Genomic DNA, 14,800 nt, shown 5'->3' on the forward strand with positions numbered 1-14,800 from the left:
TGGTCGGAGACTATTTTCTCTCTCGAGTTACCAAACAAAGAAAGGCTCAGGAGCAGGCTGCATCCTTTCCATGCTGCTACTGGCAGCAGTTACCGGCCTTGGTGTAAGTATTGTTTAGGACAGGTATGGTGGCAAAGGACAACTAGTAAATACAGAAAGATACTCTGCCTGTTGGTGGATGAGTAGAGGGCGCCAGTGTACTGAGGAACCTGGAAATATCTGTATGCAAATGTGCCATTAAGTGCATAAAGATGTGAGTTGGGTTATCACAGTAGTGGGTTGAAAAGGTCACCTGGTCCTGCTTATTACTTTACCTCAGGGCTTTTATGTGCCTTTATGGGTGGGTGAAAGCTATGAATATGTATGTATTATCCCATTGCAGTTACTGCGTTGGAGTGTGGGAACACCGAGGCAGATTTATGACTTGGTAGGGATACTGCAACCAGTAATTACATAAAGATACACTGCAACCATTAATCCCTCTCTCTCTGTATATTTTTTTTCTTAGAAAAAGAGGTGTACCTTCAGATAGAAGTATTGTGAAGACCAGGGATATGTAGCATTATGAATAGTCTCTTGAACTGACAGGAGGGTTGCATTCTCCCGGAGGTGAGATAGCGAGATGTGCAGCACCTTTTATGCTATGCTCAGAACTTGTAGGTTTGCACTGTAAGACAAGCCTCTGCTGTAGGAGAGGGCAGTGTGGACTGTAAATACTAAGGTACTTGAGTGAGTTGGTGAAGAGCTGCTTTTGCGGGAGGGAGCACAACTTAAAAAAGAAGAAAACGTTTTTGCATTACGCCCATCTTCCCTCACTAAGGAAATGAGGTTTTAAAGCGTATGCTTTTGATGACCCTATAGACCTAGGTTATTACTATCTCTGTTTCTTTAAACGACAGACAGCAACTGGGTTGCTTTTTTCCTTTGTCTTCAGCTTTCTAAGTTCTGTGAATCTGGTGTATGCTAACTGGGGAAAGAAAAATGGGAGGTGATTTCTTTAATGAGGCAGGGGGAGGGGAAAGGGACTGGCCTTGCAGTCGGTTTTCTTAAGAATATAAGACGACTGAACAAAGGGTGAGCTGCACATGGAGAGCAGACACCTGGCAGTGGCTGACTGCTGAATAGGCTGCAATGCATTCATCTTAATCTGCACCCAAAAAAAAGTCCCTGATTAACAAATGAGGGTTTCTTGGGTTTGGTAATACTGCCCTTCGTTTCTGTTTGCATCTGTTTTGTTAATGCTGAGACAGGCTGTGCAGACAGATAGTGYGTTGTATCTTTTGATGGACAAGCATGTAAAATCGTTTGTAGCTTTTCTGGCAATGTGGTGAAGTGTRAAAGACCTTAATCCATGAGCTAAGTATAGCACACATATAATAGTAGTACCTGCAGTACAGTTTAGAAGTAGTTGGGTTTTTTTGCAGTTTTGTATCAGAAGTTTCCTTCTGAGTCTCTCAAACCTTTGTATATCAAAAATATTAAAGTGGAAAAAGCCTTCAAATGTTTCACTCTGCAGTGGCAGGAGAGGAATTTCACATTTTGAGCTGGTCTATGTAGTTGAAGAAAGCACACAAGCACTTTAATGCCTTTCAGATCCCATAAATGCTGCTTCACCCTTTTTGTCTGTTGTGACTTACAGTAGGTATGGAAAAACTGCTGCTCAAGTTTCGTAGGGTTTGGATTTTTTCTTTTCCTGGCTTTTTCTGCTTTTTACTTTCCCAGGTACCTGTAGCTTGCCTCGATGGCTGGGTTGCATAGAGCATGCTCGTGGCACTGGGGCAGCGCTGCCCCAGAGCACACCCCTCAGCGTGTTTGTTTTTACTGAGTAAGTTCACTATTGGCTTTCAGTTGTACCTTATTCCCCTGCTCTGCCGTTGCTCAGGTAAAGCTAGGTATAGTTGCCTTTTTCAGGAGGTGCAATCAGAATAGATTTTTTTCTTTCSACACGTTAGCGCTGTTCTTCTGGGCCAACTGCCCAAAGAAGAGCCAGGACTGAGTCGTTTCAGGTGTCTTTTTTTTTGTAGCTGTCTTCAGTCCTAAGTTGATTTGGAGCAGCTTTTCAGATTTGCTTTAAAATTGTTAGAACACCTAGGGAGCACTACCATCATCACGTGTGAAACTGCTTATTGTATCTGTTACATAGTTGTATTTTTGGGGGCTTCAGCCATCCTTAAAAGGCAAGCTTGAAACTACTTTGGTTCCTTTTTTTTTTTCTTCATGTTTCTGAGTTGTTTTTGGTAGGTAAGACTGAACTGGGCTTTTATCTTGAGAAGGCACATTCATGACCCTTTCATTTAAATATTATCATCTCTGAATGTATCTAGCTCTTTTGTTCTAGAAGCTGTCCTGCACTTTTAGATGAGAGAACAAGATGCTTGCCAGCTGAGCACAAACCAGCGTGGAATATTATTTTCAATAAATAATGGTGAATTTCTGCTAAGGCATTAAACTGTAAATTGGCACTGAAGATGCTGGAAGAGGAAGCAGTATCATGTTTTTCACACAGAAGAAACTTCTCTTCTTGACTTTGCTGACAACAATAATGGCTTTGGCCTAAAAGCTATTGGAGTTGGTTTTTCCTCTTTCTGGGTCAAGGCATATGACTCCCTTTGTATTCTTAAGCTGTGGTTTCCCATTTGAAGTCAACACCCAGTGGCTCTTCCTCTCTGCTCGTGCCTGCCGGTGTCATCTTCTGGCCTAAGTATTTGTGCACCTCTACGGTGAACTGGCCCAGCTAAAGCATAACGAGTGATAAAGTGTTTCCCCCTCTTCTCTCTACACCCCAAAGCTGGAATATTTTCCCTGTCTAGTTAGCTGCATCTACATGAATGCTTTCATGCTTGCAGAGCATGTGTGGGAGGGATAGGTGTGGGGCAGAGTAAGCAGCTAGGAGCAACCAGGGCCAGAACCTCTCTTGTTACTGAGACCCAACAGGGGATGTGACCTTATATTTTCAACAGGAAATTCTCAGTAGATCAAGAACTGAGGGTATTTGTAGGCTAGGGAGGAGGTAAGCTTGCTTCTGTGGGATTTGTCTGAAAAAAAAATTATACTACTACTGACCTTTCTTTAAAAGTATGTATCTATATACATATACAGTGAAAAAATAACTGGTATTTTCAGTTATAAAATACCTTTCACCAAACCAGCCTGTGTTTCTGTACAATAGATTTACATGGAGTGAATTTTTACTGGACTTGTACTAAGGTAGAGTATGCAGGCTCCCTGATTGATACGTAGTGATGTCCTTGGCTTACCAGAAGAGAGAATATTTAAAGATGCAGAAAATACAGAAATAAGAGAAATTAACAGAAGAGGCATTGTTGTGATGCTAAATGAGAACTTTGAATACTTTGTGCTYGTTGTCTGTTTAGTTTTACACTGCAGTCACAGTGCACTGACTTATGTCTGCTTTATGCATGAAATACATATATTCATTTAGCAGTGCTTTTTGTATTAACACAAAAGTTTCTGTTATTATTAAAAAGAATGAAGATGGAGCGTTTTGTATCTGCTTGCCAAGTTGTAGTCTGTTGTGTACGGTCAGATGCTTAAAAAGAATCTCTCTTCTGTTTTTGCCTTTAATGCAGTTTTCTAAAGCTTTGACCTTTACTCTGTTGTTAATTAAACTTTGTAATTCTTTGCTTTGCAGCTTGTCAGCAGCTGACTTCCATACTTTCTACTTACTTGTTAATATTGTGTTATCCTGAAATAAGGTGTGCAGTGACCAAAGACTTGTAATCAAGGCTGAACATGCAATTCAAAGAGGAGGGGAGGAGGGAGTCTTGAGACCTTTGTGGTGCTAGTCAAACATCTCACTTCTGTGAGAAGAAGCTATGCATGAGAATGGACATTTATTATTTGAGACAATTGAGTAATGAGAGCTTTTGTGCAGACATCTTTCATTTCAGTACTTGCATGAATTATGCTATCTTCATTCACACTCTTTGCTTATAAAAACATTTGAGCAAGGTGTACACTTGGTTTGTCTTTTCCACAATAATCATGAAAAGGAGTTGACATGAATGCACTAATATCTATCTAGAATTGAATGCGAGCTGAGAAGGGGGGATTTCACTCTTGGAAGTTCAGTGTTTATCTTCTCTCATGGAAGAAATTAAACTTGCCTCTCCTCTGTTTTGGGACTAACACTGCTACTGAAGTCCAGAGTTTTAATTTTCCTCTTTGTTTTTTTTTTCTGTGTTGTTTTTTCAGCCCAAGCGGTAAAAAGTTTCGAAGCAAGCCTCAGCTGGCACGTTACCTGGGGAGCTCCATGGACCTGAGCACTTTTGACTTCCGCACAGGGAAAATGTTGATGAGTAAAATGAACAAGAACAGACAGAGGATGCGATATGACTGTTCTAACCAAGCCAAAGTAAGCCTGAGATGCTGTGGAAGCTTTTGCCTCTCCATCTGTTACTGTACTGACCATCGTGCTTCTCAAAACAATGTCTGTGAGAGCATGCAAATTTAACATTTTTGAGCTAATGCTTTAAACTGGAGTAAAATGTCTCTGTTGTGGGGAGTTGGACAAATACTGCAATTTGTTGACTTTTCCACAGTATTGATACCATGAAAATATTGCAGTATTGCTAGATCTTTGTACAGAAGGGTTGGAGATAGGGCTGGAATCTGTCTCTGTTCTCTCTGTCACTTGCTAGCCAGTCAGATGGTGGGGGCTAGGGATTTCCATCCCTTCATGGAGACTGCAGTGCGAGAGAAGAGCTGGGATTCCCTTCTCTTCTTTCACCTCCCTGGAATGCAAGATCACCTTCTTTGGCACAGTCTCTTCCAGAACCACAAATCTCCACTTGGCTCCCGTGACTATGCAGCAGCTCCATTCTGCTCTAGCATTTTGTTTTGGGGGAGGAGGGAAGAGTGGTGCTGGTCAGCAAGAATGAAGAGGTAATGCAGCCTGCCTCAAGCGACTTTCTAGAGCTACTGGTAGGCCATGCTGCTGTCTCAGCTTTGGCATTGATCTAGAGAGAGAAAGCTTTTCAGGCAGAAAGATGAAAAGACAAGAGCATAGCAAGGCCTCTTTGCAGAGCACAATAAAGACTCTGTTTTTGTAATTTTGATCGTTATGGTTTAATAACGTTTGTAGTATTACTGTGACATTGGTACATCACCGATCTGGCTAAATTGGCTTACGTCATTCTTGAGTATTTTTAACAGATACTGGAAACTTTTCAGAACACAAAAGTTCATTTGGTGTTTATCTGTGCAACAACACTAGGTTTTCTAGTGATATTTTTGAAAGAAGAATGCCTTGCCTCACAGAGACTAGTAGCTCATCCTCACACCCCTCTCCAAGGATGAAAATTCTGCCCAAACATTTCAACAGATGTACGAATAGTTATCCTCAAATTATAAATGTGTAATAACGCAAGTGACTCAGAATATTTGTCCTGTGACTTTGCTATATGTCATGAATAAATGTTAAGCAGACACTATGTCTGCAATCTCAAAAGCAAAGTGTGTCGTAGAGCCACTCCGAGATTTGCAGGTTTGATCTCAGAATGAACAGCACTGTTCTGAAGTTCTCGCTGACAGAAAATGTCATCGTATAGTGAAAACCTAACTGTTATCAGCCGCACTAAAAACTGAATTTAAACTGAGTTTTTAGCTTTTAGATTTGATGTGCTTTAATTGTTAAGATCTGGAGGTAAAAAAGCAATCAAAATTCCCACTGTGGTGTTGTGTTTATGGGTACCCACTAATGAATTTAAACAGGCTTTTGCAGTGTCTTCTGAATTTGCAAATTGTTCTCCTAATTCTGTGTAGTTCTAATTCTTAGAAACTCAGGTTTAGTGATCCAAAAGGGGACTTGTCATATTAAAATGCTAAAGCAAGTTCAGCATTCTGACTTTTAAGTTCTGTCCAAATTAAAATAAACCCGGTATGTGTAAACTATAATGAGAGGAATCAGTATCTTAATTAGAATGTGAAAGAGTGGAAAAACATTGTTAAATTTCATAGATCTGAGCCAAAATTTGAAGATAGTAATGCATTTTTAGCAGTCTAGGCTTGAACATCAGACAAGTTTTCAGATACATAAATGCTTCTTTTCACCATTATATATCTTTATTAGCTGTTGTAGCATTTATTCAAACAAAAAATAATGTGTATTTTTCTCTTTTTGTTTGAAATTTTTAGGGCAAACCTGATTTGAATACTGCACTCCCTGTCAGACAGACAGCTTCCATATTCAAACAACCTGTCACGAAGATCACAAACCATCCCAGCAATAAGGTGAAGAGTGATCCTCAGAAAGCTGTGGACCAGCCCCGGCAGGTGAGGTTTACAGCTTAGTAGCCACTTTTCTAGAGCGAAGAAACTTTGTTGTTGTTTTTTGGAGGATCACATAATAAAGCAGTTTAACTTTATGACACTGAACAAATGTTCTGTGACAATTTGAAGTGTCTGAGATTTCAGAAACAACAGTTTATAATGCTCCCAGCTTTTAAAATCAGAACAAAAAGCATTTCCAGTATACAGTTAGTGTGCTGACTGCACTGTTTTGTGACTAGATTCCAACCCTTGTTAGGTGACAATTTCACTGTAGTTAAAACTGCCTTTCCTTGATACTGAATCTGTCTACAAATTTAAACAGAAGTCAGAACCACGTTTGCATTGTAATTAGAATCACTGGCAAAGGTTCCAATTGTATAAGGATTCTGTGTTTTAAGAAATCCCTGTTCCAGTGTGGACTGGACTGTGGTGCTTCAGATGTACTAGGAGATGCACCCCTGCCTAGACCTTTTTTTACATTGGTATCTCATTGATAATTAACTCTATCCATATGAATAAGGTCAGAAACTGATTTGGAATGTCATTATTAAGTATAAAATGAAATGTCATTTTTCTAATTGTACTGTGTATTGCAAAGAAGAGAATACAGCAAAATTAAAGGAAATCTTTCAGCTTAATTTAATCTAGTGAAAGGATGCAGAAAGTGTGCTTGGGAACAAATGTAGCTTTGAAGTTAAGGCATTGGTAAAATGAGGCTTACAAGTTCAAAGCAGTCTTTGGAAGGCATTCTCGTTTCATTAGTATTACCTGAAGCTGACAGCCTGTCACCTCGGCTGAGCTCACAACAGGGATTCTGTGAATCCTCTCCTGTAGTGAGTCCGTCTTTAAAGTTTTTGGAAACTAGGTATTCAGCTTCATTAGTCTGTTCAGACAGTGTCATCTGCATCAGTTATCAGTATATTTCGCACTCTTTCAGTTCTAGTGGAATTAAAATACACTGTATACCAGAAGAGGTATGGTTTCATAAAAAAAAATCAGCTGATAACTTTACTCCAACTTCAAAGTTATCTTTCTGAAGTGAGAGTTAGGATGTATTGGAAGTGTGTGTGTGTGTGTGTGTGTGTGTGTGTGTGTGTGTGTTTTTTTTTCCCTAAAAGCAAGATGGTGTGGTTTTAGCACCACTTACTAAGGGAGTGGGGCATGTGCGTTTGTAGGTGGAGATGGATAGAGATTTGTATTGCTGTTGAGGGAGAGAGTGATATATGAGCGCAACCTGTATTAGACAGCAGTGACCAGCAGCTGCGCACAAAGATATAAACTGGACCCCTGTAGATCTGCAGCCCACATTACTACCTGTTGTAACACAGCTGCTTAGACCGTTTGTATTTTCCATGTTTAACCTTTCCTCTTTTTGCTTTTATGACAACATCAGAGTATACACGCGTGTGCATGCATACACATATAATTATTTTTATACTTCGCTTTGTATTATATAGCATGGAATAGGGGAATTCTTGCCTCTTTCTGTGTTATACATCTAAAAGTCTTGTTAAATAGGATCTTTAAAATATTTTACCAGACTATAGTATATTTTAACCTCTGGTCAGCTGAAGCTAGATGCTTCCTCATTTTTTTTCAAAGCAGTGCTCAAACTGATCATGCACTTGGCTTAATATTAATTTATTTGAAAGTCATAGGCTAGAGGATACCCAGCCTGTCTCTTTTGGCTTTGACTGTCCTGATTTCCAGCTCCTGACAAGGAAATAAGAAAAGTAATAGGGATTGTGTTATTCAGATTTTGGTGGCATGAAAAGGGGAAGTGCATGGACTAGGGTAAATTTTTGGTTTCTCAAAACCTAAAGCTGCTTTCTTGCAGGAGAAAATAGTGCTTTAGCTGTTCACTGATCATTCTTATACATATAGTGAGTTGAACATGCATCTTTTTGTAATACTGTCTGCCTTGCTACCAAAACAAAAGGCTGCATTTGAGTACAAGATTGAGAAAATCTATTCTTTAGAATACCAGGAAGGACTAGGCATGGTGATTCTTATGAGAAACTATTGCAGAGCAATAAAATGATGCTTTACCATGGAAAGAGCATGAATACAATTTTCACGTTCTTTAACTTAAGTTCTGTGGCATATGCAAGACAGCAAAATAGGGATAGTGGTTTAAAAAAGCTGCCCCTTACTATGTGCACACTGAAAAGACAAGTGTTGCCCTACTCAGCTCAGAAGCAGAAATGAGCAGTAAAAGTACCAGGCCCTAGCAGAAGAAAAGAAGTCTTTTTCAAGGCAGCAAATCAGGACACAGATGTTGARATTGATCCTCTGTTACCGGTAAGGATCTTTGGACATATCAGGGCCCTTCTATAGTAATAAATAAAATTGTCTGCACCAGCATGTTTTATTGTTGGGGTTTTTTTTTTGATAGTAGCAGATGCTTTGTGTGATTGTCGAATCCATTTCTCTGTTTTGTACCAATAAACACTTTCTTTGATGTCAGCTCTTCTGGGAGAAGAAATTAAGTGGACTGAATGCTTTTGACATTGCAGAAGAGCTGGTGAAAACAATGGACCTTCCAAAAGGTTTACAAGGTAATCAGAGTCTGCCCTTAACTCTAGAGGTGGCATTTTGATATCAATCAGTGGTGATCGAACGGTATTGTGTTTGACCTGCTTGTTCTCCAGTGTTTTTTAGTTGTGTGGACCCTTCTACTTCAGCAGGAACAGTTAGTACTCTGGCTAGAGACTTGCATGCCCTTCGTCCTGAGGGGATACTGAAGCATAGTGAGCAAAGTGGCATAGTTCCTTGATGTTTTTATTTTCCAGAAGCGGTGCCCATTTAAACAACTCCCTTCTGCAAGTTGGGTTTATGTAACAGAATGAGGCATTGATCTAGATTTAAATAACCTTTGAGATGGTTGTACCGAGGTTCTTAGAGGTGTTTAGGACTGAGACTTACGTTGTACGAACTTCTCAAAATGACAATATACAATTTTGCCCATTAAAAATCGAAGCAGTTCTTGTTGTCTTCATTCACTGTTCTTGTGTAATCTTGGTTGTCTTTTTTTCCCCCCCCTTTGTATGCAGGGGTTGGGCCTGGTTGCACTGATGAGACCCTTCTGTCTGCTATAGCTAGTGCTCTGCACACGAGCACTATGCCTATCACTGGACAGCTGTCTGCTGCAGTAGAGAAGAATCCTGGAGTTTGGCTAAACACCTCACAGCCACTTTGCAAAGCATTTATGGTGACAGATGAAGATATTAGGTATTACCTAGAAATACCAGTTACTATCTTTTTGGGTGTTTGGGTTTCTTGTTTGTTTTTGTGGTATAATTATATCCTCTCTTTTTTTTTCAATGACAAGTTTAAATGTGTGATAGAGGACTGTGGTTGACTGAACTGATTTGAATACTACCTCTTATGAAGGAGAGAGAATTGTTATACAAAATTTTTTTCATACAGACATGTACTTAAAGCCTGTTATTACTAATTTTTTATTTTGACCATTTTTGCTCTGAGGTGTCAGGGTTCATACCTACATTTTTCATGTCAAAGCTGTTACCTTGTGTTGGAAAAGGTATCTGAGTTTGAGTAGCCTTGGTTAAGACACCCTTAAAGAAGGGTGGGAAGAACCCTAAACAGTGCAGTTCTTTTCACCATTGCAGCCTGGTCTAATTAATTGCATTGGGGATTTCAGTTAACATTTTCTGTGATTTACTCTTATGTGTCATCATGGGGCCAAATAAAGCAATAACTGCTGCTGTGGCAGCCAACAAGGATGTAGTTTATTTAGGTGTATCTTGCTTTCAGGAACAGATGACATTGTTGAGTCGTAGTTGGTCAAAATTGAGCTTTAAGCAGCTGATAATGTCTTTGTTATATTCGGATCTCTAACTTGAAACCATACTACTCTGYATCCGTTAACATTGTACAAAAGTAGAAATTGTTTTGTTTGCTAGGTAAATCTTCTTGAATTTACAAGATGACTTTGACCAGGAAAAACTCTCTGTTCATAACTTTCTAATTTCCTGTGGCTGAGATGTCCCATGAGGCACGATTGTTGATGTTTAAACTGTTTTAAAACTTTGGCATAAAAGCAGCTGTAAAATTTAAGGTTGTGACTGAAAATGAGAATGAGCAAAACAATGGAAATCAGAAGTTTAATTTTCTGCGGTCTCAGTTTTGGATGTCTGAACAGGGTAGGTTAACAGATTTACAAAAAAAAAAAGGCTTGAGTCAGCTGCTAGATTAGGTAAACTTCAGCCAAAATTAAAAGGATATTATTATCAATATTAAAGACTCAGAAAATGCTGGGCAACTTTAATGTGTTTCTTTCAGCTTCACTTGCAATATAATGCAGGGTAGTTTTTTTTTTAAGTCATACTTTCCTACCCAGCCACGTGCATGAGGGATATAATGATTTCTTTCCCCCAAAGTTGGCAGCTCTGAGAATTAATGTGTGTGTTCATGAATTTGGGCAGGAAACAAGAGGAACTGGTGCAGCAGGTGCGAAAGAGGCTGGAGGAAGCCCTTATGGCTGACATGCTTGCCCATGTAGAGGAAATAGCAAGAGATGGAGAAGCTCCTTCAGAGAAAGAAGGAGGTGAGGAAGAAGGGGAAGAAGAGGAGGAGGATGAGGAGCAGGACCATGACCAGGAGATGGAGAATGTATAGTCCAGGTAATATGACAACTTCCTTTCTCACCTTGAACTGTACTGAATAGTGTTTCACTGGGGGCAGGAGTATTTTTAAAGGGAATCTTAGCATATGTTGACAAAACTTTGTTTTTCAACACACGCTTTTAAAAGTGGAGTAGCCATTTTATCAGACAAAAATCAAATATTCTGAGTGTCATGTCTGGTGAGTGTTTACATTGTCAGTGAGTATTCTGTGTTGTTTCGTCAGATAGGCTAAATTATAGCCAGAATGCGTATGTAAGTACTTGAAAGTGGATCAGTTTTTAAAAATATATTGGTATCTTCTAATGGCAATTCATTTTCCCAAATTTTCTTCCTGTGATAATGAAGAGGATACTGTGGGTGGGCAAGACAGCAACCATCTTCTCATGAGTTCGTGCCCACCCTCCCCCCTTTCTGTCTGGCTTTTACTTTCTTAATGAGCGTTTTCTTGCAGGCTGTGTTAGAGGGCACATTCATAGAAATTCAACGTGATATTTTTAGAAGGCACATTCGTGGAAGTTCAACGTGATACTCTCAGAAGCTAGGAAGGGTAACTTGACTATTGAAAGAGAGAAGTTACATACGTTATGTGTCAGGAATTTGTAAGATGAAAATAAGAAGCACTTTCTTATAATCTGGAAACAACGCAGGTTTAAGATCATTTAACAGTAGTAACTACAGGATTCACAGAAGTGGGCCTTTACATTGTGCTGCATCCCTTGTTGAAAACAGTATGCCCTTTGTGATAATTTAGGTGTATATGACTTCCACTTGTGCAGGGTGCAATGACAATTTTGTTACCATTTTTGTAAACTAAAATAGTTTGGAACAGTGAATAATTACTGTATAGTAATTCAGAGCAAAAGCAGAGGTATAATCTTCAAATTTACACATAAGGCCAAACCAATATACACCAAATGAAGTTCTCTTAAATGTTGCATTAGATAGGACAGGGTGAGCTGTGCTGTGAAGCAGGCTGTTCCTTTGCTGTATTAATTTTGAAATAACTCTAGCCAGGAGCACTGTGCATCATCAGTGGAGCTCATGCAACGAGATGAAAACAGAACTCATTGATTTTAATTTTCACTCATCTTAAGTCTTACCATAAGAAAAGCAGTTAGTGTTCTGTCACTGAAATGGGATAGCCAATACTCTTGATGCTTCATTATGTAGATTCCAGCCTGTGGGCAAGAAATGCAAATGGGGAGGGGGGGGCAGAAAAAAAAGGCATCTTGGATGAATAGCAGAAGAAAAGCAAAGCTCTTTTTGAAGGAGTGACAGCTGTATATCAGTATCAGGTGGAATCAAGAGTAATTTATGTTCACCAGTCCTTTAAGTTGGAAGTTGATTATAATTGTGATACTTTTTTTGGCTTTTGGGAGACTGTATCTTGTATCTGGGTTCTCTTCAAGTTCCTGTTTTACTGCATGATTAATGGTGGCTTTATTTTGGCATTAAATATCTTGCATTTCTTTCTACTACGAAGGTCTGRCAAGAGTAAAGCGCCAGAATAAATTATCTGCTGAAGGTGAAAAACGGGAGATAAAGAAATGGATATGTTACAGATCAAGACTAGCAATGATACTTTGTCCTTTAAGAGCTCACTTGCTACAAAGCTGTATCATGCCTATTAACTTACTAAGTCTTTTCTCTTTTTCTTCTAGGGAGTTCCATCTAAGAATTCCCAGTATAAACCCTATCAGCAGGGTCAGCACAACTATTTACAAAGCCAAGAGTGTCTGCAGAGTAAATTGCACCAACAATCCAACTGTACCTATGAGCATTTTTGATGTACGCTTCAGGAGAACTTGAGAAGCTGATGGTTCATTATTTGCTGGGTAGTTTTGAAGATGGAACTTGACTAAACTCTACTCCCCCTCCTTTTTCTAAAGGGGTAGGGTAATAGGGAATACAAAAGTGGGAGGGAATAAAGGAATATAAAATGATGGGAGGGAAAATACTAGGAACCAAATTTCCTATCTCTTTTTGTGGGTCAGTGATAGGTGATAGGTTTTTCAGGCTTTTCTATCAAAGTACTTTTAACAGTGACCCATAAAAGCAATTTTCTCTCTAATACAAGTGAGAGAGATGTTGTTTCACTCCTTGGCTACTCTGCTGTAGGCTACCTGTTTGTACCAGGCTGTAGGGAGGTCATTTTATGTTGTGGATTGTCATTCCATATGTCAATTCAGGTCACTGAATTTCACTTTCCTCGCAAGACCACATTGGTCTTGAAGTGTAGTCTCAGAGATGAACTGCCAGTGCCTCTTCCATCTGAGGCTTGATGTGTAGGGGAAGTTACACTTGAGGAATTGGTCTTATGTCAGTGGCAATCTGTTTCTATAGTTAGTTCCAGCACCACACCGAATGGTTCTCAATATGGAATTCTGTGTATGTCTGAGCATAGCCTAATAGCATTTTGAAGGTAAATATACCCACTCTGTGGTATATTTTGCTTTGGTTTAAGTCTGGTCAGAAGGATCTTCTCAGCTCAGAATGGAAGGATGACTCACCTCTGACCGACAACGAGGAAATTTTCCTCCTTTCTCTTCTGGTGCCAATAACCCTGACCTCTGTTTTTGTGAGTGTGGAGGGAAGGGAATTCATTCCAATAGGTGTGTCTACACTTCTGCTTTCATGTGCAGTAATATTCTGACCTCTTTTAAAAATGCAAAAGGAAAAAGGTTGATTTTTCTATAATTGATATCAAAAAATGAATCTAAAGCTTTTTATTAAGTATTAAATCTTTCTTATTTGCATGTGCAGTGAAGTGACCAGCATTTTGTGTCCAAAAATGAAATGATGTGAAACCTGCCTTAATGTGTTTATAAGTATTTGGCTTCACCATGGGTACCTTGATTGATTCCTCAGTCTCTTCTAGTACGTCTGTGAGCATATTGGGGTAGTTTGTGGCTAAAAACAGATTTATCTCGGAAGAATAGGGAGAGAGGAGGAAGATCAGAGTTTATAGTTTGGAGAATGTGCTGACTAGGTTGCAAAGATTATTTTAGTCTTTAGGGTATCCATTGCATAATTTATGCATGGAAGTCTCAGTTGAGAGTATAGTATAAAGTGGTGGATTGCATATTGTGCCACTAACCAATTGTACAAGTTGTTGGTATCCCAAAACTTGGGGAAGAAAGTAGCTCCCAGAGCCTTTATCGTGTAAGAATGGTTAGCAATAACAGCAAGGGGCCAGGGGAATTACCTGGAAAGTATAATAGCCTTTGGGAGTAGTTCAGCTTAGTGATCTGAATAGGTGTAAGCTCCTTGAAAAACATCCCATGCCAAAGTGATTGATACCGTGTTAACCTTTTTCTTAAAGATGTGAAAATACAAAACCTCTTTGATATTGCTCATTTGGAGTACTGCAAGAAGACTGAATTGTACTTTGCTGCTGCTCTACCAGGTATTGCTTTGGGGAACCCTGCCTGGTACAGCTGCCAGTGAAAACTACTTTCCTTTTTGAACAGTCTGTTACGGTTATGATTCTGTAAATCTGTCCTCTTGTAATTCATTGTGTTGAATTAAATGTTTCTCACAAAGTAGCGATTCTTCTAGTCTGCATCGAGCCCCTGCTTGGAGTTTTTGTGCTAGACCGCTTCCAGTTACCTCAGCGGAAAAACTCTTCTATTTTTGTCATGGGCTGCATTCTGAGATGTGGACCTCAGTGTCTGGGACCCAGAAGAAGGGAATGCAGAGTGAAACTTGTGGAAGGCCAGTTCTTTACTTCTGCAGTGTCCTTCCATGTCTTCACTGAGTAAGAGGCTTCCAAGGTGTCCTGTCTAAAGGGCAAGTTGCTGATAAAAGTCCTCTGACTCTTATATCTAGCAGATCATAAACCCATACAGGAGTAGAGCTTT

At 39.4% G+C, this 14,800-nt stretch overlaps 1 protein-coding gene across 1 annotated transcript; it reads left to right on the forward strand.

The window, feature by feature from the left end:
* Positions 1 to 4,215: 4,215 nt before the first annotated feature.
* Positions 4,216 to 14,485, forward strand: MBD3 (methyl-CpG binding domain protein 3). Its single transcript, XM_085313134.1, has 6 exons — positions 4,216 to 4,375; positions 6,157 to 6,294; positions 8,759 to 8,849; positions 9,345 to 9,522; positions 10,740 to 10,937; positions 12,602 to 14,485. Exons 1-5 carry the CDS (start codon positions 4,274 to 4,276, stop codon positions 10,930 to 10,932), a joined length of 702 nt encoding a protein of 233 aa, XP_085169260.1. The 5' UTR covers positions 4,216 to 4,273; the 3' UTR covers positions 10,933 to 10,937; positions 12,602 to 14,485.
* The last annotated feature ends 315 nt before the right edge of the window (positions 14,486 to 14,800 follow it).

The sequence above is a fragment of the Rhea americana genome, unplaced genomic scaffold, assembly GCF_003343005.1.
Source record: "Rhea americana isolate MKP2758 unplaced genomic scaffold, rheAme1 scaffold_378, whole genome shotgun sequence".
NCBI lineage: Eukaryota > Metazoa > Chordata > Aves > Rheiformes > Rheidae > Rhea > Rhea americana.